Source organism: Rhinopithecus roxellana, chromosome 18 (assembly GCF_007565055.1).
Source record: "Rhinopithecus roxellana isolate Shanxi Qingling chromosome 18, ASM756505v1, whole genome shotgun sequence".
NCBI lineage: Eukaryota > Metazoa > Chordata > Mammalia > Primates > Cercopithecidae > Rhinopithecus > Rhinopithecus roxellana.
The window spans coordinates 12588456-12615895 of NC_044566.1; the positions used below are offsets into that span (position 1 = coordinate 12588456).

A 27440-nucleotide genomic window follows, 5' to 3' on the forward strand; every position below is an offset into this window, starting at 1 on the left:
TAATTTTAAATGTTTTGCACGACAAGAACAACATTATAAAGAAATCTGATGATTCATCTAGGAATATGTTCCACTGAAAGAAACAGAAAACCTAACAAAGGTGGCTTACACAATATGGATGTTGTTTCTTATATCATTCAACAAGAAAATGAAAGGTAAGTATCTGTTGGCATTGGTTCAGCAGCAGAAGGATGGCAGGCCAGATACATCTCCTACGTTTACGGCCTTTCCCTTATGGTCACAAGACGACTGCTGCAGCTCTGGGCATGACATCCTAGTGTAATCAAAGCAGGAAGAAACAGAGAAGGGGCAGCTAAGTCTGTCCTTTTGTGAGAAAGGCAGATACTTTCCTAGATGTAACCAAAACTGACTTCACCTTAGTTTTCATTGCAAAAACTAGCTGATATGGCTATCTCAGGGAGCAATTAAGTGTGGGGGCAAAACACATGGCCGTTGAAATTAATTTCAACTTATCACCTGAGACAGGTCTCACTGCTGCTTCCCGTGGTACTCTTATCAAGATAGACAGGCTTGCAGACGTAAGTGCCCAACACATGTGATACACAGTTTTTCCTACTGCTTTCTTAATTTCATCCTTAGAGAACACAATTAGAAATAAGCTGCTATTACTGCTAACAAAAGATTTCCTCCAATGATTTATTAATTTTACACATGAACTAGGGGATATTCCATTAAAGCCTTTGTTAGGAAATCTGTTTAAACAACAGAATAAAAGGGATGATTTTGAGATAGAATTTTAGTGACATTTCCAGTTCTGGTTACATATTGGTTAAGCTTCTGAAAAATCAAATAAATCCACAAACTTTCCTGATATGAATCTAATCTCGTTAATTTTCCTTTTCATTTAATCAACCAATATCAGCCAGTCTGTATAAGCCCACTGGAAGGTCTCTTAATTCAGTAGTAGTCTTACCTCAGGTATGCTCCATACATGAAGAACAATCCCATCATTAGTCCATTTAAAATAAAGATTACACCAACATAAAAGCAAGCAGGATCTCCCAATCCTTTGAAAAGATACAGATAATCAGTGTTTAATGAATATACGACTCTAAAGCAATTGGGCATAATTATCTCAGTGCTTTGCAATCATGAGCTCATGAATTTGCTGAAAGCATTTGCTTTCCAGATTGCTGCTGTGTTTAATTCTTTACCCTTATAAGAGTTTGTATGTGTGTGTGTGTGCATGCAGACACATATATATGTATGTGTGTGTGTATATATATATATGTGTGTGTGTATATAGACACATACACATATGTAAGCTCACTCTTAATGAGGTATTATATAGTTACATTTATACCTTATACTTTTTATAATTGCATTTGTACTTTCCTCTAAGGAATTACTATTATACTGTAATGATTTGTTGGGGATTCACATTTATTTAGCTGATGCTGCTAGTGTTCAGTGTCTGGAACTGTCTGTAGAACCACTTAATGAATACAAAAGAAAAACCATTGCATTATCTTTATCTTTTGCTAGGCTGTAGGAAGAGTTAAGATATGGTTTTGACTTCAGGGTACAGCTTTAGTCTATATGAAATGATCCAGTCATTTGATCCATTATTATGTATAGCTAGAATCTTAGTATATTCCACATAGAAGATTATGCATGTGTGTGGCAACATGTACTTTATGGTCATCCCACATTTTTCTCAGAACAAGTTTATAATATTAGCTGGTATAAAAGTATTTTTCTTATGTTCGAGAAAACAGAACATAAGATATTCAACTTGTCAAAGGTTATTTCACTTTAATTGGCTGCAGCAAAGGTCTGAAGGCTGGCCTTCTGATTCCCCCTGCCTCTCTGATCACTCCTTTCAGTCAGTTCCAGTAACTTCTCGTTTTATTTACCACTCTTTAATATTGGACCACCTTAGGCTCTGTCATATGCCCCCTTCATTTCTCCATCTGCACATTCTCCATAAAGAAATTCTTCCACATCCATGGCTCCAATGATCTATATACAGATGACTCCAACTCTACATTTAATCCAGAACTTTCTCCTTATTCTCATACCCAGATAGCCACTTCATGTCCCCACTCTGAGGTGTCTTAAGTACCTCAAATTAATGCATACACAATGTAACATAACAATACAAACCTGCTGCTGTTCAAATGCTTCCTACCATTCAAAGGAGCTCAGTTACTTAAGCTAGAAACCCAACTGTGTTTCACATGATTCTTCACTCACCTTCCCCTTTCTTACCAAACAATTACCAAGTCTTGTCCATGGTACTTCCAAAATCTCTCTCACACCCAGGCATTTCCACATTATCTTTCCTGCAGTCACTTGCTGAGAACATAATAGTCTCCTACCTGGCCTCCCTGAACCTACTTTTGTCCCTTTACTAATATTCTTTCCATACCATTGACTAAATAATGTTTTAAAATGAAACTCTGTTAAAATTCTTCAATGGATAAAGTATAAAATCCTTCGCCAGTGCACGGCTTTCATGATCTGATCCTTCCTTATATTCCCAGCACCATTTCACATCATTTTTCTTCTCCATTACTTCCAGGAATTCTAGCCTTCTTTCAGTTCTCTCTTGCTTCAGGATATTTGAATATGTTATTCCCTATTCTTAAAATACTTACCCTCTCTTACTCCTAATGTCGGGAACCTTATTTTCTTATTTATAACATCCATCACAGTTGTAACTGCTAACAGCTCCCTTACAGCATAAACTCGATGAGGGTAAGGCTCCACGCCTAGCTGGTTCATCTCTGTGTCCCAAGTGCCAAACACGAAACTATCACTTATCAGGAATGTAACTAACACCATACTTAGGTGATCATTTTCACCACTCAGACAGGGTCACACCTTCCAGCTGACTGAATCATTGCTAAGCCTCTCATTTTATGAGGCATTTTCTCCAATCCTTTACATCGTACCCAAAAAAGTGTAATTGCCCCTCAAACATCCTCATCAATTCTATTTTTACTGAGGGAATCAGCAAAAACTGTAAGGAAAATAGATTTAGTTTATATCCCAAGAGTTGAATGTTGTTACAAACAAGTCTAAAAATTCATTTATAAAATATACTAAGTCATGTTGTTAAAAATTTGAAGAAATAAAGAAAAAACAACAATGTTAGTGTTATGAAAAGAGATACATGTGGCGGTGAACGAGAGTCTCAAGGGACAGCACCGTACTTGAATTGTAAAAGTGCTGAAATGCAAACATCTTAAATAGAAGTGACCACTATGTATCCTGGAAAGCTGTTAAGATGATTCCAAAAGCGGTTCTTTGACAAAGAAACCAATGTAGAAGATAAACAGGATGAGTTTTATTAATACTACTCATGGACTATGAGCATATATAAAAAAGTAATATTTCTAAATCAATCTATTATTACATATCTAATTTTTAAATATGTATGCATAAATTTATATATTAGCTATTACAAATAGATATCTGACTATTTCATCTATCCTCAAAATTTATATATTGAAGCTACCCCAAAAAACATCTTTCTGTATCTCGCATTCTGAAATAGAAGACTGACTTATAGTCAAGATTGCCTTACAATGGGATATGTTAATACTCAAATTCCAAAATTTGTACTCAAATTTGTAAGTACACAGCCTTCTCAGAAAACTACTTTAAAATGGAAAATACTCATTGAGGTGAGTCAGTTCTAATTTTTTTAAGTCAACAACAGTATTTTACAATAACTCTTAAAAGTGAATCATAATATTATTACATGTTTATGAATGTTTACAAATGACAGCATTTTTGGAAGAAACATGCCTTCACAGCTTTGAACTTCATTAAGAGGTTCTATTCTGGTGACATTCCAGCAGGTCTTAGCTTCTAGTCCAAATAAATTCATTATTCCCATGAATGTGCGATACCAGGAGGCTATGACTACCTTAAAAAAGATAAAAACAAAGAGATAATGAAGGAAAATACATTCTCTTCATAATAATAATCTTTCCAAAACACGATTTTGTGATGGTTGCCTTAGACATTATAAACTCTGACAAATTCATTTAGATCATTTCACTTGGGAATCAGTCACTTCAAAATTATACATTATGCTTCTATATACAAAGATATTATATATGTGGTAACCAATTCTGTAATATAAATAATGGTAACTGTAAGTCAATATAAAAGCATATAATTAAAATATGGTGATTAATAGAAAAATACAAAGATTTACAGAAACATTTTATAATTCATTTCATTTAGATCCTTGAATTTATTTCTTCATAAAATATAAAATATATTATAAACACTGGAACAGAATGGAATAATAGCACCTGTGCCCATTACAATTTTAACCAAGCAGAAGATTTAATTGACCAGTTCTTTCCAATCTGCAAGCTATTTTTAAATGTTCAAAGACAAAGAAAAAATAAGAAAAAAAAATCCCAACAGAATGTTCATGTCTCAGAGGTCTTTTAAAAATAACAGTATACATTCTGGAAAACTAATGTGAGATCACTAGGGGAAAAAGTCAAAAAATAAAGAGTTGAAAAGAGAAAGTAAGCACCTCTTAGAGCTAAACATTTTTAATATTTTGGTGATTGGCTAGTCGCAGTGGCTCATGCCTGTAATCCCAGCACTTTGGGAGGCCAACGCGGGTGGATCACAAGGTCAGGAGTTCGAGACTAGCCTGGCCAACATGATGAAACCACATGTCTACTAAAAATACAAAAATTAGCTGGGCGTGGTGGTGGGCACCTGCAATGCCGGCTACTCGGGAGGCTGAGGCAGGAGAATCACTTGAAATCGGAAGGCACAGGCAGCAGTGAGCCAAGATCATACCACAGCACTCCAGCCTGGGTGACAAGACCGAAACTCCATCTCAAAAAAGAAAAAAGCTGGTGATTATCTTTCCAGTCCTCCCCCTAAGCATTTAAAACATGAAATTAGAGTTACTCAATACTACCTAATGAGATCACATTATCAATGTTAATGTAATATGCATTGCTAAACATCATAAACATCTCTCCACATCTCACAAGTGTAGATTTATTATACAGCTTGATATAGCAGGAAAAGCATAGCTTTGATGTCAGAATTGAACTCAAATTGTGACTCTACAAGTTATAGTTTCTACGGTCTCAAGTAATCCTTCAACAGCTGTCAATCACTTCATCTCTCAAATGAGTTTAATAATAACTATGCTACAAGAGAAGTGAGATAAGAGCTCACATATACAGTCATATATGTCCTAAGTATAGTCCTGGCACATAGTATGCAGTGAATGCTTTTACCTTTTTAAAACATTCTGTTCTAAACTTACATTTTTATTTGTAAATGAGAAATTTATCTCCTGTGAACACAATAAGTATGAACATAAAATTCAACATTGCAGTACTACGTAGTGTTGGAGTAAATCTAGATCCTCTCAATTTTTTATCTCTGTGATGTGAAAAGACTGGGAACAACTCCTGTTCTTCATAATGCTACCAAGTTTTAAAAACAACTGAACTACATTATAATTACTTTTGACATTTTTGATAGCGTCAAAAAAGAAATTGAAAACTGTGCTAATTATTCAATAAACATTGTTGAATAAGTAAAAAAGAAAGTTATCACTGAGACCATACTGTTAGAAATTAATGAAACAAGAAATAGAGAATTTTACTGTATAATTAAGATTCAGGTATAACCAAAAAATTAAAAATACTAAGTATCAAACACTGAGAGAAATGGGGCTAGTGTAATAAGTTAAACCCTCATTTTATATATACAGAGAAAGTCAACATTAACTGAAATTGAAGATACAGGAAATAGGTTTTTGCATTTGGGTTTTTGCATTTACATTAGAGTTATGAAGATAGCCATTAGAGTAAATAAAAACAGAAGAGTGCCTTCAAAGAGTAAGAAGGGATGCAGAGAAAGTCGGTGCAGAAAACTGAGGCTTTAATCTTAGGCAGATCTATATTATCCAATTGTTACTATTACAGATTACATTAAACACTTACAGAAATCAAAATCTGAGAAATTTTCCAAGTACCTGGAAATTAAGCCACATGATTTTATTTTATTTTGTTATTTGTGTGTGTGTGTGTTTCTAGAAGGTTTTTAAAAATTATTATTATTTTTAAGTTCCGGGATACATGTGCAGGATGTGCAGGTTACATAAGTAAACGTGTGCCATGGTGGTTTGCTGCACCTATTGACCCATCATCTAAGTATTAAGCCCAGCATGCATTTGCCCTTTTCCCTGATGCTTTCCCCTGCCCTGCCCTTCCCCTGCAAGCCCCAGTGAGTGTTGTTCCCCTCCCTGTGTCCATAATAATACAATTTTAAACTGCTGATGGATCAAAGAAGAAATCACACGAGAAATTAGAAAATAATTTGAACGGAATGAAAATGAAAATACTATATATAAATATTTAAGTAATACAAATGTTTGCTATTGGGAAGATGGAGTGGATATACTTTTCCTGATTACTCCCTTGAAGTACAACTGAAAACCCTTTGAGTTACATACAAATCAAACATAAGAAGACTGAAAAGTAGAGAAAAGACAGACTTGAGACCCAAAGTACAGCATGGTTATGAGTTCCATGGGCTCTCTCTGTGCCTCATTTTCTCAGATTTGGAGTTAAAGAGGCTGGCAATCCAGAAATGCCAATGGCCACTGCTATGGTTTGAATATGTCTCCTCCAAAATTCAGGTGTTGAAACTTAATGGTCAATGTGATAGTATTAAGAGATGGGACCTGTAAGGGGTGATTAGGCCATGAGGACTCCCCCGTCATGAGTGAGATTAAAGCTCTCTTACTCTCCTACTGTCGGCCATGTGAGGACATACTATTCCTTTCCTTTAGAAGACGCAACATCAAGGCACCATCTTGGAAGCGGAGAGCAACCTTCACCAGACACCAAATCTGCTGGCACCTTCATCTTGGACTTCCTTGGACTCCAGAATTCTTAGACTCCAGAATTGTGAGACATAAATTTCTATTCTTTCTAAATTACCTAATCTCAGATACTTTGTTCAAACAACACAAAACAGACTAAGACAAATATATAAAAAGTACCAAAAATCTCAAAAGAAAAAAAAAATGTGGTTCCATCCCTACCATATAAACAAAGGCCAAGTGGGGAAGTTAGATTTCCATCTTCCCTGGGCCTTTTCTTTTTCTTTTCTTTTCTTTTTTTTTTTTTAGATGGAGTCTCACTCTTTTCAGTCAGACTGGAGTGCAGTGGTGCAATCTTGGCTCACTGCAACCTCTTCCACCTGGGTTCAAGCCAATTCTCCTGCCTAAGCTTCCCAAGTAGCTGGGATTACAAGTGCCTGCCACCATGCCTGGCTAATTTTTGTATCTTTTGTAGAGACAGGGTTTCACCATGTTGACCAGGCTAGTCTCAAACTCCTGACCTCAGGTGATGCTGAAAGCAAAAAGATGATGCCTTCCCCCTTTTCCCCTTCCTTTGCTTGAGTGATGCCAGAGGTATCCAGTTAAAATAGCAAGTTTAAATAAAATCCAGTCTCATAACATAATACTCAAAATGTCTAGGTTTCAAGTGAAAATCACTCATCAAGAACCAGAAAGGTCTCAAACTGAATGAGAAAATAAATGGATTCCAATACTGAGATGAAAGAAATATTAGTATTATCAAGGATTTTAAAGCAACAATCATAAATATACTCTAATGAGCATGCTTAAAACAAATGGAAAAATTGAAAAACTTGCCAGAGGAATGAAAGTCTCAGCAAAAAAAAAACATAAATCAACACTAAGAACATCTCTCAAAACCACACAATTACATGGAAATTAAACAACCTGCCCCTGAATGACTTTTTGAGTCAACAAAGAAATTATGGTGGAAATCAAGAAATTCTTTGAAACTAATGAAAATAAAGATACAACATAACAGGATTGCTGGAACATAGTTAAAGCAGTGTTAAGAGGAAAGTTTACAGAGCTAAACGCCGACATCAAAAAGTTAGAAAGATCTCAAATTAAAAACCTAACATCACACCTAGAGGAACCAAAAAAGTAAGAGCAAACCAACCCAAAATCTAGCAGAAGATAAGAAATAACCAAATCAGAGATGAACTGAATGAAATTGAGACAAAAACACCATACAAAAGATCAACAAAACCATGAGTTGATTCTTTGAAAGAACAAGTAAGTTTAATAGACCACTAGCTAGACTAATAAAGAGAAAGAGAGAGAAGACCCAGATAAACACAATCAGAAATGACAAAGGAGATATTACCATTGACCCCATAGAAAAGCAAAAAACTCTGAGAGACTGTTACGAACAACTCCATAGACACAAACTGGGAAACCTAGAAGAAATGGCTGAATTCCTGGAAATACATAACCTCCAAAGATTGAACCAAGAAGAAATGAAAACCCTGAATAGACCAATAACAAGTTCCAAGACTGAATCACCAATAAAAAGCCTACCAGCCAGAAAAAGCCCTGGAACAGATGACTTCACAACCAAATTCTACCAGACATATAAGGAAAGTGGATACCAATCATACTGAAACTATTCCAAAAAACTGAGGAGGGATTCCTCCCTTACTCATTCTATAAGGCCAGCATCATTCTGACGCCAAAACATGGCAGAGCCATAATGTAAAAAAGAAAACTTCAAGCCAATATCTCTGATGAATATAGATGCAAAATCCTCAACAAAATACTAACATACTGAATCCATCAGCATATCAAAAAGCTAATCCATCACGATCAAGTAGGCTTTATTGCTAGGATGAAAGGTTGGTTCAACCCAGGCAAATCAATAAATATGATTGATCACATAAAAGAACTAAAAAAAAAAACCCACATGATTATCGAAACAGATGCAGAAAAGGCTTTTGATAAAATTCAACATCCTTTCACTTTAAAAACCTTCAACAAAGTAGGCATTGAAGGAACATATCTCAAAATTAGAAGAGCCATCTATGACAAACTCATAGCCAACACCATACTGAACATGCAAAAGCTAGAAACACTTGCTTTGAGAACTGGAACAACAAAAGGATGTTCACTTTCCCCATTGCTATTCAACATAGTAGTGGATGTCCCAGCCAGAGCAACCAGGCAAGAGAAAGAAAGAAAATAAATCCATATGGAAGACAGAAATTCACACTATCTTTTTTCTAAATGATATAATTTTATACCTAGAAAGCCCCATAGTCTCTAATTAAAAGCTCCTAGATATGTCTTTTTGAAAACTTTAGCAAACTTTCTGGATGTAAAATCAATGTACCAAAGTCAGTAGTATTTCTATGCACCAACAATGTCCAAGCTGGGAGCCAAATCAAGAATGCAATCTCATTCACAATAGGCAGAGAAAAGTAATAAAAAACTTATAAAAGAATACTTAGGAATACAACTAACTAGAGAGGAGAAAGATCTCTACAATGAGAATTACAAAACACTGTTGAAAGAAATCAGAGACAATAAAAACAAATGGAAAAACATTCCATGCTCATGGGTAGGAAAATTCAATATTGTTAAAATGACCATACTACAGAAAGCAGTTTACAGATTCAATGCTATTCCTATCAAACTACCAATGACATTTTTCACATAATTACAAAAACTACCCTAAAACTTATAGGGATACTCCTTCAATGTAAATAAGGTTAAAATTAATTAAAATAAAACATATGAAACCAAAAAATAGTTCAAATAGCCAAAGCAATCCTAAACAAAAAGGACAAAGCCAGAGGCATCATACTACCCAACTTCAAACTATATTTCAAGGCTACAATAACCAAAACAGCATGGTGCTAGCACAAAAACAGACACATAGACCAATGGAACAGAGAGTCCAGAAATAAAGTCACACACCTAGAACCATCTGATTTTCAACAAACCTGACAAAACAAGTGAATAGGAAAAAGGACTTCTTATTCAGTAAATGATGCTGGGATAACTGGCTAGCCATATGCAGAAGACTGAAACTTCACCCTTTCTTTTCCCTATACACAAAAATCAACTCAAGATGAATTAAACACTGCAATGTAAAACCTAAAACAATGAAAATCCTAGAAGAAAACATAGAAAATACCATTCTGGACATAGACCCTGGCAAAAATTTCATGACGAAGATGCCAAAAGGAATTGCAACAAAACAAAGATTGACAAATGCAACCTAATTAAAGAGCTTCTGCATGGCAAAAGAAACTACCAAGAGAGTAATCAGACAACCTACAGAAAGGGAGAAATATTTGCAAACTATTCATCTGACAAAGGTCTAATATCCAGAATCCACAAGGAACAAATCAAAAGTAAAAAAACAACCCCATTAAAAAATGGGTACTCCGTGCCACTCCCAGTCACAGCCTCCTGGGCATCGCTCAGCTCCAACACGGCAAAAATCTCCAGCCTTACAGAGACTGCGTGGTGCACTGAGTCCCTGATTGCTGTTTTCCAAAAGTATGCTGGAAAGGATGGTTACAACTGCAGTCTCTCCAAGACGGAGTTCCTAAGCTTCATGAATACAGAGCTGGCTGCCTTCACAAAGAACCAGAAGGACCCCGGTGTCCTTGACCGCATGAAGAAACTGGAATGGGCAGTTAGATTTCCCAGAATTTCTTAATCTGATTGGTAGCCTAGCTATGGCTTGCCATGACTCCTTCCTTAAGGCTGTCCCTTCCCAGAAATGGACCTGAGGACCCCTTGGGCCTGGCCTTCAAACCCACCTCCTTTCCTTCCAGCCTTTCTGTCATCATCTCCTCCTCACAGCCCACACGTCCCCTGAGCCCAGCACATCCACCACATCATGCAGGCCCCACCTGTGGATAGTAATAAAACAATGTCACTTTTTTAAAACATGAAAAAAAAGTGGGTGAAGGACATGAACACAAATTTTTCAAAATTAGATATTTATGCAGCAATTAATCATATGAAAACGTGTTCAACATCACTAATCATTAGAGAAATGCAAATCAAAACCACACTAACCCAATCGGAATGGCTATTATTAAGTAGGGCTGGGCGCGGTGGCTCAAGCCTGTAATCCCAGCACTTTGGGAGGCCGAGACCGGCGGATCACAAGGTCAGGAGATTAAGACCATCCTGGCTAACACGGTGAAACCCCGTCTCTACTAAAAAATACAAAAAAACTAGCCCGGCGAGGTGGTGGCACCTGTAGTCCCAACTCTTCGGGAGGCTGAGGCAGGAGAATGGCCTAAACCCGGGAGGGGGAGCTTGCAGTGAGCTGAGATCCGGCCACTGCAACAGATGCTGGTGAGGTTGTGGAGAAAAGGGGATGCTTATACACTGCTGGTGGGAATGTAAACTAGTTCAAACACTGTGGAAAGCAGTTTGGAAATATCTCAAAGAACTTAAAACTGAACTACCATTTGACCCAGCAATCCCCTTACTGGGTATATACCCAAAGGAATATAAATTAGCCTACCATAAAGACACATGCACATGTATGTTCACTGCAGCACTAGTCACAATAGCAAAGACATGGAATCAATCTAAATGCCATCAATAGTGGAATGGATAAAGAAAATGTGGTACATATACCCCATGAATATTACGCAGCCATTATAAAGAACAAGATAATGCCCTTTGCAGCAACATGGAAGGAGCTAGAGGCCAGAATGCTGAGTGAATTAATGCAGGAACAGAAAACTAAATACTGCGTGTTCTCATTTATAAGCAGAGCTAAACACTGAGTACACACAGACACAAAGAAGGGAACAACAGACACTGGGGCCTACTTGAGGGTGAAGGGTGGGAAGAGGGTGAAGACTGAAAAACTGCCTATTGAGTACTATGCTTATTACCTGGGTGACAAAATACTGAATACACCAAACCCCCACTGCATGCAATTACCTATATAGCAAACCCACACATGTACCCCATGAACCTAAAACAGAAGTTGGAAGAAGAAAAAGTGTCAGCAGAAAAACAGAAGACATAAAGAAAAGTCAAAATTTTCAGAACTCAAAAATAAAATAATCAAAATAAAAAATCTTAATGGATGGTACAAGAGGAGAATGGCAGAGATAGAAGAAAATAACCAGTAAATTAGAAGACAGAACAATAGAAATTAATCTGAGCAAAAGAGAAAAAACAAATGCTAACAGAATAACAATAATAAAAAAAAACGCAACAGCCCTAGGAACCTGTGGAACTTTAACAAAGGATCCTGCATTCATGTCATTGGAGTCTTGGAAGGAGACGGGAAAGAGGCAGGGCTGAAAAAGAATTCAAGGAAATAATTACTGAGGCTGGTCCTGGTGGCTCATGCCTGTAATCCCAGCAGTTTGGGTGACCAGGGCAGGCAGACTGCTTGAGCCCAGGAGTTTCAGACCATCCTGAGCAACATAGTGAAACCCCATGTCTACAGAAAACTCAAAAAAATTAGCCAGGTATGGTGGTTGCTGATCTCGGAAGGCTGAGGTAGGCAGATCACTGGACTTCAGGAGTCAGAGGTTGCAGTGAGCTGAGATTGCACCATTGCACTCCAGCCTGGGCGACAGAATGAGATCCTATCTCAAAATAAATACATACATACATACATACATACATACATACATACATACATACCAAAGAAAGAAAGGCCGGGTGCGGTGGCTCAAGTCTGTAATCCCAGCACTTTGGGAGGCCGAGATGGGCGGATCACGAGGTCAGGAGATAGAGACCATCCTGGCTAACACGGTGAAACCCCGTCTTTACTAAAAAATACAAAAAACTAGCCAGGCGAGGTGGCAGGCGTCTATAGTCCCAGCTACTTGGGAGGCTGAGGCAGGAGAATGGCGTGAACCCGGGAGGTGGAGCTTGCAGTGAGCTGAGATCTGGCCACTGAACTCCAGCCTGGGTGACAGAGTGAGACTCCGTCTCAAAAAAAAAAAAAAAGGAAAGAAAAATAAATATGACTGGACTTCCCACATATGGCAAAAGATATAAACCTAAATATTCAAGGGGCTGAGCAAATCTCAAACAGAAAAAATCTAAAGAAATCTACACTAAAACACAACATACTTTAGAAAACATTTGAACTTTGAGTATTATACTTTGATACATTTTTGAAGACTAAATTAAAAAAAAAATACTGAAAACAACAAGAGAAAAACAAAATCTTACCTAAAAAAGAAAAAGAATTCAACTAACAGTGGATTTCTCATCAGAAACTATGGAGGGCCAGAACAAAACGGCACAACACTTGCCGAATGCTGAAAGAAAGGAACTATCGACCCAGAAGCCTATGTCCGGCAAAAATATCCTTCAGTAATGAAAAGAAACTGCATTCTCTGAGTTAAGAAAAACTACAAAAAAAAAAAAAAAAAAAAAAAAAGCAGCCAGCAGCACTTTTAGAATAGACATCTATTCTAAATGTGTAGCTAAAGAAAATTCCCTAAACTGAAATGAAATGATAAAAGGAATCTTGGAACATCAAAAAGGAAGAAATAAAAAACATAGATAAAACAAGCCTTCACTTTCTTCCTGAGTTTATAAAATATGTGTAAAACTTGAGTTTAAAATGTTTGATGATTAAAACATGCAGTAAAATGACAGCAGCAACAGATTGTAATAAACTGTGTTGATATAATCACTAGAACCACTAAAAACAGCTTTGTAAAGTGATATATTTTAAAAATAGATAAATCAAAATAAAACTCTAAACAATGTTCAAATAAAATGTTCTGCCACAAGAAGGTTAAAAACAAAGAAAACAGAAATTGAAAACCACGAATAGAAACCACAAAATAAAATCTCAGACTTAAACTCCAACATATTAATAACTATATTAAATATAAGTGGCCAACTGGTAAATACACCAATTAAGACACACATTGACAGATTGGATTTAAAATTATTACCCAATTGTTTACAAGAAACTCACTTCAAATATAATAATAAAGTCAGACTGAAAGTAAAAGGATGGAAAATGATGAATTTATCATACACACAGTAATGAAAAGAAAGCAGAAGTGATGATGCCGTTATCAGAAAAAAGCACACTTCAGAGCAAACAAAATTATCAGAGAAGGAAGAAAAAGTCATCGTTAAATTATTTTTTTAAAAATCCAACAAGAAGACCCTGCAATCCTAAATGCATATGCACCAAACATAGAGCGACAAAATATGTGAAGAAAAACAGATGACATCAAAGGAGAAATGCACAAATAAATAATTTTACTAGACTTCAGAATCCCTCTGTCAAAAAACTAAAATTAGTATTTTCAACTAGTTCTGTTAGTTGATAGAACTAGACAGAAATTCCCCCAAAATTGAGACAAATTCAACAATACTATGATAAAGACCCTGTTTAAGAGAATGAAAAGACAAGCTACAGACTAGGAAAATATATTTGCAAGTCATATATATGAAAAATAATTAGCATCTATAATATGAAAAGAACATCCTAAGATCCAAAATTAATACAACCAACAATTCAAATAGAAATGGAACAAAATACATAAAGACACGTTTCACATACAGATGGCAAATAAACACAAAAAGATGTACATCATCATTAGTCAATAGGGAAATGCAAATTAAAACCATAATGATATGTCACTACATATGTGTAAGAATGAGTAAAATAAAAAATAGTGACAATACCAAATGCAGGTGAGGATACAGATAAACCTAATTTTGGTTGTGCTTCGGTTGTATCCATTGACTACTGAGTATGTAGCATAAGGAAATCTGCACAGTTTCATTCACTCAACAAATATGATATTGAATCAACTCCATATTCCAGGAAGTAGGCACCTAGGATACAGCTAAGAAATACATAATGGGCACAGGAAAACAGGAGAACACAAGGTCATTCGCTGAGAATGAAAGGGGGAGAGGAGGTTTGGGATAACTGGAGAGAGAAGATATGAAACAGGCATCAAGGGGTTAGCAAAAGTAAGACTCAAGGACCATATCAGGATCTGTGGCCTAGTTTTGTACCAATAATGTGAAAAGGACAGTGTTTATTACCTTTCCCCTAGCAGTTTAAGATAAGAGAGTTTAAGACTTATAGGGGAGATAAGAGGGGGGTGGATGGGTTTCATGTCTTTCTCTAAGTGGCTCCTGTTCTCCCAGGCTTTACCATGGAGGATGCTTTCTGAGCACTCTTGCTAATCTTTTGTCAGCACCTTATGAGATCTGTGTAAAAATGTCTGTAAGCAATTGCAAATTCCCTTGTTAACTCATACTAGGCATTTACCCACTGACTGGTGAACAATTTGAGTTGAATTCTTTACCATTGTGTCTAGTGGCATGACCCGTGTAATTAAATGCTTGTTTCTGTTCTCCTTGCACGTGCTTTTTCGTTTTAATTTACTTTGGGTTATTTGGCCCTGTGATCTCAGCTCCCTGACTGCTGCAGGAAAAGTTATAAATTTGAAGACTGTCTGGCTTTTGTTGTTTTTGCTGCTGACATTGCTGGAAGGCCACGAGCAATGTTCTTTTTGGCTTTCTACATCCAAGGGAAAGCTGACCCGACATGATGAAATTCCACTCTCCATTTTCTCCGTGTTCATACTTGGGAATCTGAGTATAGCTGGAGAAACACAATTCTGTTGGCTGGTTTTGTTCTCAGTTCAACACCATCAACCTCAAATGAAGCCCTTGGTGCTGTCCAAGAAACTCACATTATATCCCTAGTCTATTCATTCTCTTAGATAAGAGGTCAGCAAGCTTTTCCTATAAAGCGCCAGATGATAAGTATTTTAGGCTTTGTGAGATAGGCTCTGTCTCATACTCTTTAATGTGCTTACATTTACCCCTAGGTTTGTATACACGTTTGGTTTATCATGTATACACATGTTTGGTTTGTTTATCTATTCATTCATCCATTTGTTTGGTATTTATCCTTTTTGATGTTCTCTGAGTTTCTTGGATCTGTGGTTTGGTATCTGTCGCTAATTTTGGAAAATTCTCAGTCATTTATTTTTCAAATATTTATTCTTCCTCATCTTTCGTCTCCCACCGGGATTCTAATTATGCTTATATTAGAATATTTGATATGGTGTCACAGCTCTTAGATGCTCTATCGTTTCCTTCCACCACTTTTTTTTCTCTTTGCATTCCTATTGACCTATCTTCAAACTCACTATTTCTTCTGCTGTGCTATGTCTGTTGATGAGCCCACCTAAGGCATTTTTTACTTCTTTCTTTTATGTCTAGCATTTCCCTTTGATTCTTATAGTGTCCATCTCTCTGCTAAAATTACCTGTCTGATCTTGCATATCATCTATCTTTTCCACTTGGGTCTTTAAAATATTAATCATAGTGACTTAAATCTCCTGTCCAGTTGTTCCAGTATCTGTATCTTCTTTGGGTCTGGCTGATGATTGCTCTGTCTCTTCAGACTGTGCTTTTTCTTACCTTTAGGTATGCCTCAAAATTTTTGCTGAAAGTTAAGACATATTGTAAAAGACAATAGGCACAGAGGTCAGTATTTTTACGCTTGAAAATAAGAACATCTTTCTTACTGTTAGGTCTTTATTGTAGGGAGGGATTTGTGTTAATATAGTTAGGGTGGGCTGGATTTGAAGTTTGTAATTGCTATAGTTACCAAAGCTGGAGTTTGTTGCTGCTGTGGACACTGGCGATTTCAAATTCCTCTAGTGGTACCTTGTTTTGAACTTGGTTTTGGGTTTTCCTTTGTGCTGCTCCCTAGAAAGAAAATGCCTTGAAAAACTCACTCAGTCACATTCCACTGTGATTTTTACCAAAGGCTTGTTAATGTAATGGGGAAAGAGTGACAGGTTTTCTGATGTTCCAATTAAGCCTCAGTCTTAGGCAGGTACTGTGAATTTGGGACTTGGGGGCTGTACCCTTCGTAAGTGTTCCCTCCTCAAGGAATATGACTGTTTTTTAACATTTAGGGTTTCTTTTTTTTTTTTTTTTTTCCTGCCTGTTCTCTTTCAGAAGTTTCACTGGATACCCACCTGTGTCCTCAGACAATGGGTTTGATACCGTTCTCCCTGCAGATCATGGCTTTCTTTTCCTTAGGAGAGATTTCACAACATGGGTGTGCACAGAGTATGAGCAATGATTGCTTTTCCTGTCCCCTAACCAGCATCATAGGGAAAGCTTTATCTAAATACTTCCCCAGTCTTCCCTGAGAGAGCCTGCTCACCTTCACATTTCATGCCAGCTCACACTAAGTCAGTAGCAGTTCATTAAAAAATTTCTGGTTTAATCTTTGTACCAGCTTATATGCCATTCAAAAGCATCTATCTCAGTCAAGCAGTCCCTATTCCAGAATGCTCAGTTCCTATTGCTTTCTGCAGGCACCTGTCCTTCTTGAAATTCTGTGTTGGTTGTCCTCTGACTTCAGTTTTCTGAAGGGTTCAAGAAAAGGTGTTATCTTGCAGTTTGTCCAGCTATTTTCCTGTCGCAGGAATGAGAATGTCATCATTCCAACTCTCTTCATCACCAAACTGACACCTGAAGCCTCCAGAAGCTAAATATATAAAGAATTAAGAGTTCTTTATATATTAGATGTATTAGCCCTTTATCTGTGAGGTATATTGCAAGTATTTTCTCCTGGCCGGGCATGATGGCTCATGCCTGTAATCCCAGCACTTTGGGAGGCCAAGGCAGGAGGATCACTGGAGGCCAGGAGTTTGAGACTAGCCTGGCCAACATGGTGAAACCCCGTTTCTACTAAAAATACAAAAATTAGCCAGGTGTGGTGGCACGCATCTGTAATCCCAGCTATTCGGAGGCTGAAGCTGGAGAATCGCTTCAACCTGGGAGGCGGAGGCTGCAGGGAGCCAAGATCACGCCACTGCACTTCAATCTGGGCGATGAAGTGAGACTGTCTCAGAACAAACAAAAAGAAACCAAACAAATATCTTCTCCCAGTTTGTCAACTTTCGATTTATTTTCTTTTTTAAACTCTGCATGTATTACCTTTCCCATAGAAACCCCAATAAAAGCGATGGCTTAGGCTTTACCCTCAGTACTGCTTATGCCTGACCAAACTGTATCTCTCCTGTGGCTCTGTGTGATGTGACTTGTCCTCTTCTCCATGGAAGTATTAATCATAAATTCTTCTTTCAGTGGCACTGATCTATCTGTGTCATCACTCAAGTCAACCACACAAATTAAGACCTAGGCACAGAACAACTCTGATTCTATTTCTATAAAATTCTAGAAAATGCAAACTAAACCATAATGACAAAAAGAATAGTAGTTGTTTCCTAGGGATGGGATGTGGGCAAAGAGAGATGAAGGAAGGAGGGATTATCAAGGAGCACAGGGAAATTTCGGGATGAGGATATGCTCATTGTCTTGACTGGTGATGGTTTTACAGGTGGGCCAAAACTAATCAAACTTTACACTTCATCTATATGACCAGCTATTATACGTCAATTATACCTCAATAAAGCCGTTTTTAAAACATTTAGGGTATACCTACTGAAAATAAAACTGCTTTTAATTACAGACTGTATCATCATGTGCACAGAAAAACCCAAAGGATTCTACAAACAAGCTGCTAGAAATGCTGACTTCATCAAGATGCAGATACAAAGTTAATATTCAAAATCAACTATATGTCTATACAAAAGGAACAAACAATGGAAAAATAAAAATTTTTAAATAATACCATTTATAATAAAAGAGTACTGGGGAAGACTGTACATTGAAAAACTACAAAACACTGCTGAGACAAATTAAAAATAATCAACAAAATGGAGATGTATACTATGATCATGGATTAGAAAATTCAATATTGTTAAGATGTCAGTTCTTCCCAAAATACATGTACAAATCCAACATAATCCCAACCAAAATCCCAGTAGGTTCTTTTTTTTTTTGAGAAATTAATAAGCTGACCCTAACATTTAGATAGAAATGCAATTTTAAAAAGGAAAAACAAAGTTAGAGAACTATCTACTTTCAAGATTTATTGTAAAGCTACAGTAATCAAGATAGTGTGGTACTGGCATAATTATAGATCAAGAGAATAACAGAGTCCAGAAACAGATTCACACATAACGTGATCAATCAATTTTCAACGAATGTACCGAGACAATTAATTCAATGGGGGAAAAGACAGTTACCACAATGGAGCATTTTCTGGCATTCTGAAAATGTTTTGTAACTCAATTGTGGTGATGGATATATAGCTTCATACCCTTGTCAAAACTCAGAGAATGGTACACTCAAAATTGGCACATTTTATTACATGTAAGTCATAACTCTAAAAAGCTGAGTTGGCGACAAAGATTTATATATGTTGTTGATAGAAGAACAAATCCAAATGCTTATTAAACATGGAAATATATTTATCCCCATAAATAATAAGGGAAGCACAAATTAAAACAAAAAGCATATCACAGCCATCATAAGAGTAAAAATCACATGGTCTGACAATTCAAAATCTAATAAGGATATGAGAAAATTCTAGACAGCAGTGTGAACTGCTACATTTGCTTCAGACAGCAATTTAGCAATATCTGGTAAAGCTAAAAAAGCACACACTCTATAACAGCAATTCCACTTCTAGGTATATATCCAAGACAAAATACTGCACATATACAGAAGAAAACCACACAGAAGTGCACATTTTAGATTACATTGCTTGTAATTGAAAAATTGGAAATAATATATTAAGATGGGGAAATACATAAACTTTAGAATTCATAAAATGGTTAAAATTAAAAAAATTATATATATACAGAAAGTTCAAAAATATAATTTTGAAGAAAACATCCTACAGTGACACATTCAGTGTGACATCATTTAGGTGAACTTAAAGCACATAATAAAACAATCTCTGAAAACAGAGATTGGATGGATACACACACCAAATTTTAATAAAGGTATGTTGGACTAGAAGCAGAACAAAGGTGATTTTAACTGTATTTATAATATTTTAATTATTGTAAAATAGTTGATGCAAAAATGACAAAGACCAGCATTTATTTATTTTAGATGGTTGATCACACACATTTGAATATTATTTTCTAAGTCTCTGTAGTTTTAAGCATTTTAAAATCCAAAGAATAATAATTTTACAATACTATAAAATATGAATAAAGGACTAGAAATCAGTAACTTTTAATTAATATGCTGGATTCTGAGACAACTTTAAACTCGACAGTAGTATTTACCATGGTGTCAAATTTAGCATTTATCTTGAGTTCACAAACCGAATTCACTAATTTTATCTCCATTTTTCAAATTTTTAGCATTTGTAGACTACTATAACAATCATACTCTTTTAGGCTAAGTGTTGGAAGATAGTAATAGATTTCTGGCTGTGTGACTAAAGAAATCTTACCGTACTAATGTAACTCCAAGATCACTATTCAAGCTCATGACTTTCACTGTCCCTTCATGTGGTCATTGTGCCCATGTATGAGGTGTCCAAAGCCAAAAGCCCATGCCCATTTAGAACCTTTTTGGCTCCCATGACTCTCTTTTCCATTTGGCTTGTCTATTACTCTGGCCATTATTTACACACTAAAGTTCATTCTTTGAGTTCATGAGAGAACAGTTTGTGAGGTCTTTAAATTTTACGAGAGGAACTTATGATATTCTGCTCAACTGTAAGGATACACACAATTAATACACCTGAAAGTTCCCCTCCCTTTCTTTTTAACAAGATTGTGCTGACTATTTTTATCTGATAAAGAGGATCGCTCTACAAATATTATTTGTCTCAAATGATGACTCACCTCTGGATAAAGATGGAAGCGTTTTACTGTATTAATTACAAGAGGATATTCAGTAAGCCTGTCATTCATAATCATCCACAGTCCTTCCAAAAATGAAGGTGCTTCAATAATGGTCTTGAAGTAGGAATAATAAAGTCCCTTTAAAAAAAAAAAAAAAAGCACATATTGTCAACGTAATTAAAACTTTAATTATTTTTATCACTTCTATAGAACATTTTTTTCTGAAAAAAAAAAGGTCAATAATAAGACTTCCTAATTACTCCTCGCTATTTTGCTTTCTTGGACTTTAAAAAGCATGTATTTTCAGGAGATCACTGTACTATTCTTTCAAATTTTCTATAGGCTTTCAAATTAAAGAGTTGGAGGGATGGTCAAATGATTTACAGAGTATCTCTAATAATGTTTTAAAAGGTGTAGACAGTATATGTTTAATTTTCCCAAATCTGGTTTTATCCCTCACATTTGAGATGCTTCAAGGCTGACATCTGATTAATTCTATCATAAACAGGGATGTCTTCATGCCTCTGTACAACTTTGCATATAGAAAATTACTTTTTTCCCATGCTCTTAGGAAATAAAATATAATGACCATAAGCATCATGAGCAACGAATCCAATGTTTCTAGCTTACTTCATAGCTCCATCAAATCCTCTGTGCAAGGTGAAAGCTCAATGTCGATTGACTATTGTTGCTCACAAATGCTATGTACTAAAAAGCACATTATTTTAGTGTCTTACACTTCAGCATATAAAATAAAGGCTTCATAAGGATAGTAAAAGTGCTGTTGAGTTAAAATTCATAGATTAACAACAGCATGTTGTGTCTTATTTCCCCATCAGTTTCTTGCTTTCACTCCTAAAATCTAAAAAGCTAAAAAGGGCCACATTGTTTAAAATGCACTCTCCCTAAAAAATGCTATATGCCATAATCACATCTGCCTCATCCAACACGAGTAACGGCTAAATTAAAGGTCTGTTTTAGCTGATGTCTGAAAGGCCATTACCTCATAGTTGATTGGCAAAATATGAGTTCATAAAGAATTTTCCTTTCTGCTTAGGAAGATAACAAAACAATACAACAATTAAAGGATACCTAATAAGCAAAAGTCTATATTTAGGGAAATATTAAATATATAAATAAGTTACTAATAGCAGCTATTGTTTTGTGTTAAGTATTATGCTATGTGTTGCCATTCACTATCCCCCTTAATTTTCCCTAAACTCCTCTAAGGTTGGCATTGTTTTTATTGAGCAGATGAAATTACTGAGAATCTGAGAGGTTACATGACTAGCCATCATACAGTAAAGCACAGAACTGCTATTAGAATCCAGTGATCGGTCACCAAAGTCCACACTCTGCCACAGTTACACTCTTTAATAATATTTTATATTCTGTCTTTGGAAATACCTTTAAAATGTTCAAATATCATACATATGTTAATGTATCCAATGCTTTGTAACTTTATAGGGGCGATATAGGGATGAAAATTAAAAAGCAGTGATTGAGGGGCCTAGCACAGGCAAATTCATAGAGACAGAAAATACAGTGGGGTGTGATTAGTGTTTAGTGGGTAGAGTTTCTGTTTTGGATAGCAAAAGGTTCTGGATGTGGACAGTGGTAATAGTTGCAAGACATCACAAATGTACTTAATGCCACTGAATTGTACGCTTAAATGATAAACATTGAAATTTTTTATTACAAATTTAAATCTAAATTTTATCATAATTTAAATAAAAAGCAATGGCCAGAGTGAGGAGAGCCAGTTTCAATGCTTCACTAGGCCCCTGACCAGCTGCGAGCAGATCTGGAAGATGGACGGTTGTGGTGTCTTCTAAATCTAAAATTGTGCAATTTTGGCATTCGCTATCCCACTTACTCCTCACAATAATTATGTGAGATGTGTATGGCAGAAAACTCCATTTTAAAGATTAAGCATGGAAAAACAGAAAATTATTTAAAAATTATATCAAAAGTTATCTCTTAAAAGAGATTATCTTGAAATCAAAAGAGAGCCAAATCATCATCATCATCACTAAAAGACCCAGGTGAAACATGGGATCTATCAACTGTAGCCAAAGAGAAAGCAATTTCTGATAATATCTCATTTCATTCCCCTTTATCACTTCCTCAGTGCTTCCTTTGTCCTCCCTCCTCACCTATTATAATTCATCTTTATTATCTTAAAAAGAAGTCTGCATTAGGAAAGAGTGAGAGAGAATGAAATAAGCAACAGAAAAATAATCTCAAACACTTCACTATTTAAATAATAAACCTGAGTTATAGCTTATAAAACAGTGCAGCTCGCCAAGTTTGTTTCAATGCCTAATACATTTCTACCTCATAGTCTCGCCATTGTTAAACCACAAATTAATTCGTTAGAAGAAGAAACCTAACCATTTCAGTGCGAAAAGTTATCTCCCGTTCCAAAGATGAGAGGTGAGAGAAATGATGATCGTTTTCAAACAGTGTTACTAAATGTAACCTAGAAAAAAATGAAGCATCATATTACAATAAGAACAAGTTTTAAAAGCAACACTAAAATAAGCGATAAGCAAAGAAAGCCATAAAAAGGAAAATAAATTGTTATAATAGTAATTTTATAATTTGCTTGCTACCTTGTATGTTTTTAGGCATTTATAATCCAGTATGGCACACACCTGAAATTCCTTAACTCAGTGGTTTTTAAGCTTAATTGTGGCCTGGTGCGTTGGCTCATGCCTGTAATCCCAGCACTTTGGGAGCCCAAGGCAAGCAGATCACTTGAGGTGAGGAGTTCGAGACCAGCCTGGCCAATATGGTGAAACCCCCACCTCTACTAAAAATATAAAAATTAGCCAGCCATGGTAGTGCATGTCTGTAATCCTGGCTGCTAGGGAGGCTGAGGCAGGAGAACTGCTTGAACCCAGGGGCGGATGATGCAGTGAGCAGACATCATGCCACTGCACTCCAGCCTGGGCGACAGAGTGAGATTCTCTCTCCAAAAAAACCACCTTAATTGTACATCTAAAATTCATGTGGCTTTTTTCACCCTTCCTTCCATCCCAGGCCTCTAAATAAGAACAGAGGCAGGTTATTGTTTGTTTTTTAAGATTCAAGTGATTCTAATGTACCAGCCTTGGGAAATACCTCCATAACTGTTGAAAAAGGTTCAAAATATAATTTTAAATAAAATTACTTTAGATCAAAGCAGATTTACAGTAAGTATAATATCACATAAGGGATCAACTTCCAGTGCCAAAGAAGGCAGGTGTGTGCTCAAAGACATTTTAGTAGTGAAACCCAACAGCTGCAGGCAGTGAAGAAAGGAGCATATGTGATAAACAAAATTAGCTGTGGTCAACAATCATGCTACAGCTAACTTATGTAGTCAGGACTTCCCAGTGAAGTTGAAAATAAAGCAAAGTTCCATATATTAACCCTGTTTTCCACCAATGCTTCTTTACATGTAGGACATATGCCAGGGTACCAAAAACTGCAGGAATATTCCCTACCATTGCAGCCTCAGTTCTAACATCAAAATCTCCCTGCAGACTAAATGTCTAGAGCAGCACTGTGTCAACAGAACATAGAGGCAGATCTCGGATCTCCCAAGGGTAGAAATCGCTGAGTACAGGTAAAAATAAAATATTCCAGAGAGAAATATTATTTTACAAAGTTTTTAAAACACTTTTGTAAAATAATATACACAGGCTTGCACACTGAAAGACTCAAAGCCATTTAACTCTGTATAACCACTGCAGAATCTTTCTCTTCTTTTTTACCTGATTTCCAATTGGCAGGTGTTACTAAACTTTATCACCAAAGTTATTTCACTGGCTGGGTGTGCTGGCTCATACCTGTAATCCCAACACTTTGGGAGGCCGAGGCAGGTGGATCATTTGAGGCCAGGAGTTTGACACCAGCCTGGCCAACACGGTGAAACCTCGCCTCCACTAAAAATACAACAAATTGGCTAGGTGTGGTGGTGCACACGTGTAATCCCAGCTACTCGGAAGGCTGAGGCACGAGAATCACTTGAGCCTGGGAGGCAGAGGTTACAGTGAGTCAAGATCGTGCCACCACACTCCAGCCTAGGAGACAGAGCAAGACTCTGTCTCAAAAAAAAAAAAAAAAAAAAAAAAGAAAAAGAAAAAAGTTATTTCACTAGCAACATATAATTATCATAAAATAAAGGAGGGTTTTAAATGAACTACACATGCAAAATACACTGGAAAAGCTAGATATTTAAAGAAACATGTAGTGAATTATTTGGTAAAGCAAAAATATTTTAATTTGTAAGTTACGATTCCCCTAATGCATCTATTTTGTAAATGCTGTTTCACATGTTTGTAAAAAAGCAAAATATATGCATAAATTGGTGCACATAAAGATGTTTTACAACTACAGCCAGAAGTTATTGTTTTACTGTATGCAAAGAGTGATGGCAATTTTTAATTCAAATGTTGTTAAATATTTCAAACTGAAACTAAATCTTACCAATGTAAAACTGCCACAGAGACGGCTGGAAAAAAGAAAAAAAGGAAAGTTATTAAAAGCTGCTTTATTATAAAATGCCTTTAAAACAAGTATTTCAAATGTATTATTTTACATGTCTAGAAAGATAGCACATAAAGCAAGATGGCCAGCTAATCCTGTCTCTATGAACACAGGAAAAAATCTAGGACACAAAGTAAATCCTGAACAGAGCTTACCTCTCTGCAGAGGGGCTTGACAAGCAAAGGGAGAGACTTGAGAGGGTTTTTTTACTTCAGGTAATTGGAAAGAGTGATGGAATTATGGAAGATTGTGACCTTTTCTGGGTTTTCTTTTTTCAGTATTATTTTCTATTCCCTTATATGAAATTTTTAAAAGAAGTAAATATATACAGTATGCTTCACTAGTTATAACCAAGAGGAGCCACTCTAGATCAGTTTCCCTAGCATTCATCAGAAGACGATTAAATGCAGGCAATCACTTCCTCAGCAGCACATCTAAACGCCTCATTGTGCAAGTCAACCCTTGATGAACTGCAAGCTCTTTGCAAGCGCCCAGACCTAGGAGCTACTAGATGGCCTAGGAGACTAATCTGGAGTCACCTGTGCCAGCGCCCCATGTATACATAAGACTTCACCAGGGAGCTGGGAGACACTGCTCTGGGTATGGAGCTTTTACAGGAGCTGCAAATGCAGCCTGTGCCCCTGTTTGGTTGGGGAATTGCTTGTTTTCAAAGGTACCATAGAGCTGGGGAGAGAAGAGTGGGGAATAGGACAAGTTAAAACACCACAAACTTTGCTGTTCTTATAGAGGTTCAGCAGCTTTTCTTCAATTAATGCCCTTTAGATTGTTGTAAACCTTTGGTTAATTTCCAAAGTTTTGAAGAAAATGATTTTGATAATTTTCCAAGTATTTTCATTGTCGTCATGGAGGAGTGCATTTCCTTGGCTATTCCAGAAGTCCCACCTCCCTTCTAAGATTTTATAATGGTATTTTTTATGGTTATCCCAAATATACTTGGCAAGTCATCTTATAACCACCAATAATAGCCTCTTAAAAATTCAAAAATTACTCCACTTGGCTAACAAAATAAATGCAAATTAATTCAATAATAATTGACGAAATTGAATTTTTAAAAATTAAAAAATTGCAATGTTGAAATTCTCAACCATACTTATCCAGATCTTTTCCTACATCACTAACTGTCCTGGGCTTATCTTAAATACTTCTCAAAAGATTTACTTGTTTTATATCAGGATAGGCAAAGAATGACCCATGGTGTCTTTCTGGACTGTCTGCAAGTGCGGTTGCTGTAATTTTTAAAACACTGAAAATTGTAAAAGGTTGTAAAGATGCTCATTAACTGTTTATTAGGCTTCATTAATTTTAAAATATACAGAGACTATTCTATTCAACTATATTTGTATCCTATTTCTAATTCTCCTAACAATTATATACACTGGCAAAAACTCTTCAGATGATATATAAGGAAAAGGTCAAATATACTACCAAATACATCCAGCTTTCCAAAGATGCTCAAAATCTTTGTGTCTCTCCCTCCCTTAACCCACATACCATATCTGAAAAAAAAGGATACTGTGTAGTGATGCCAGTATTCTAAATGCTTGAAGGGCTTATCACATGCCCTTTCCAAGCTGTGACAGAAGCATGTCCCCTGGACCCGGGCATCCTATCAATCTCACCTCTGAAGGTGAACCAGCCTCATACTTCACTGAAACAGACCATTAGTCGCCAGCACTCCCAACTTCTTTTATCTCCACTTTAACATTTCTGCTTATAGTAATCCTCACTTTTTTAGTTCCTGCCATCTCAGAAAAGGAATTCTCTCTCCTCTTTTCCACAGTTAGCTTCTCAGATTTGTGTCTTTAATTCTACCCTCCCAAATATTCCAAGCCTTGCTCCACTAATTATTTCCTCTCCTGGAATCTTAATCTCATCCTCTTCCCTTGATCCTTCCCCTCAGCCTTTAAAACTCCTAGACCTTAAAACACTCTGCGATCTGACAGCCCCTCAAACTAATATACTCCCCATCTCTCTCTCTCTCCCCTGGTTCAGTGACAAGATCTTTGGCCAACTCCTTTCTACTCGGACCTTGCTATTATTTACTACTAGGCACCCACAAACCCTTGCTTGTTAAACTGCTCTCCTTCAAGACTCAAGAAAAGCTCCATGCGGCTCCCTCTAGGGCTCTCCTGCTGTCTCCTCACCGATGCCGAGACTGGTCCTGGTGGAGAACCGCGGCGCCTGCAGTTGGTGCACCTTTTCCCGGAGCTGTGCCAGGAAATTATGGACGAATTGTAAGGGGCCGAGAATAAATGTGTTGGCCATCACCT

The 27440-nt window shown here is 36.5% G+C and overlaps 1 protein-coding gene and 1 pseudogene across 1 annotated transcript in view; one reads left to right on the top strand and one right to left on the bottom strand.

Moving 5' to 3' along the window:
• DPY19L2 (dpy-19 like 2) overlaps nucleotides 1-27440 on the bottom strand; it is a 122248-nt gene that overhangs the window by 70504 nt on the left and 24304 nt on the right. Inside the window, exons 4-8 of the mRNA XM_030922428.1 lie at nucleotides 25090-25114; nucleotides 23008-23095; nucleotides 20614-20751; nucleotides 3778-3898; nucleotides 935-1028 (exon numbers count right to left, since the gene is read on the bottom strand). Of these exons, the coding sequence (XP_030778288.1) occupies nucleotides 935-1028; nucleotides 3778-3898; nucleotides 20614-20751; nucleotides 23008-23095; nucleotides 25090-25114 (466 nt within the window). The remainder of the gene's footprint in view (nucleotides 1-934; nucleotides 1029-3777; nucleotides 3899-20613; nucleotides 20752-23007; nucleotides 23096-25089; nucleotides 25115-27440) is intronic.
• LOC104653520 lies at nucleotides 5813-10629 on the top strand (annotated as a pseudogene).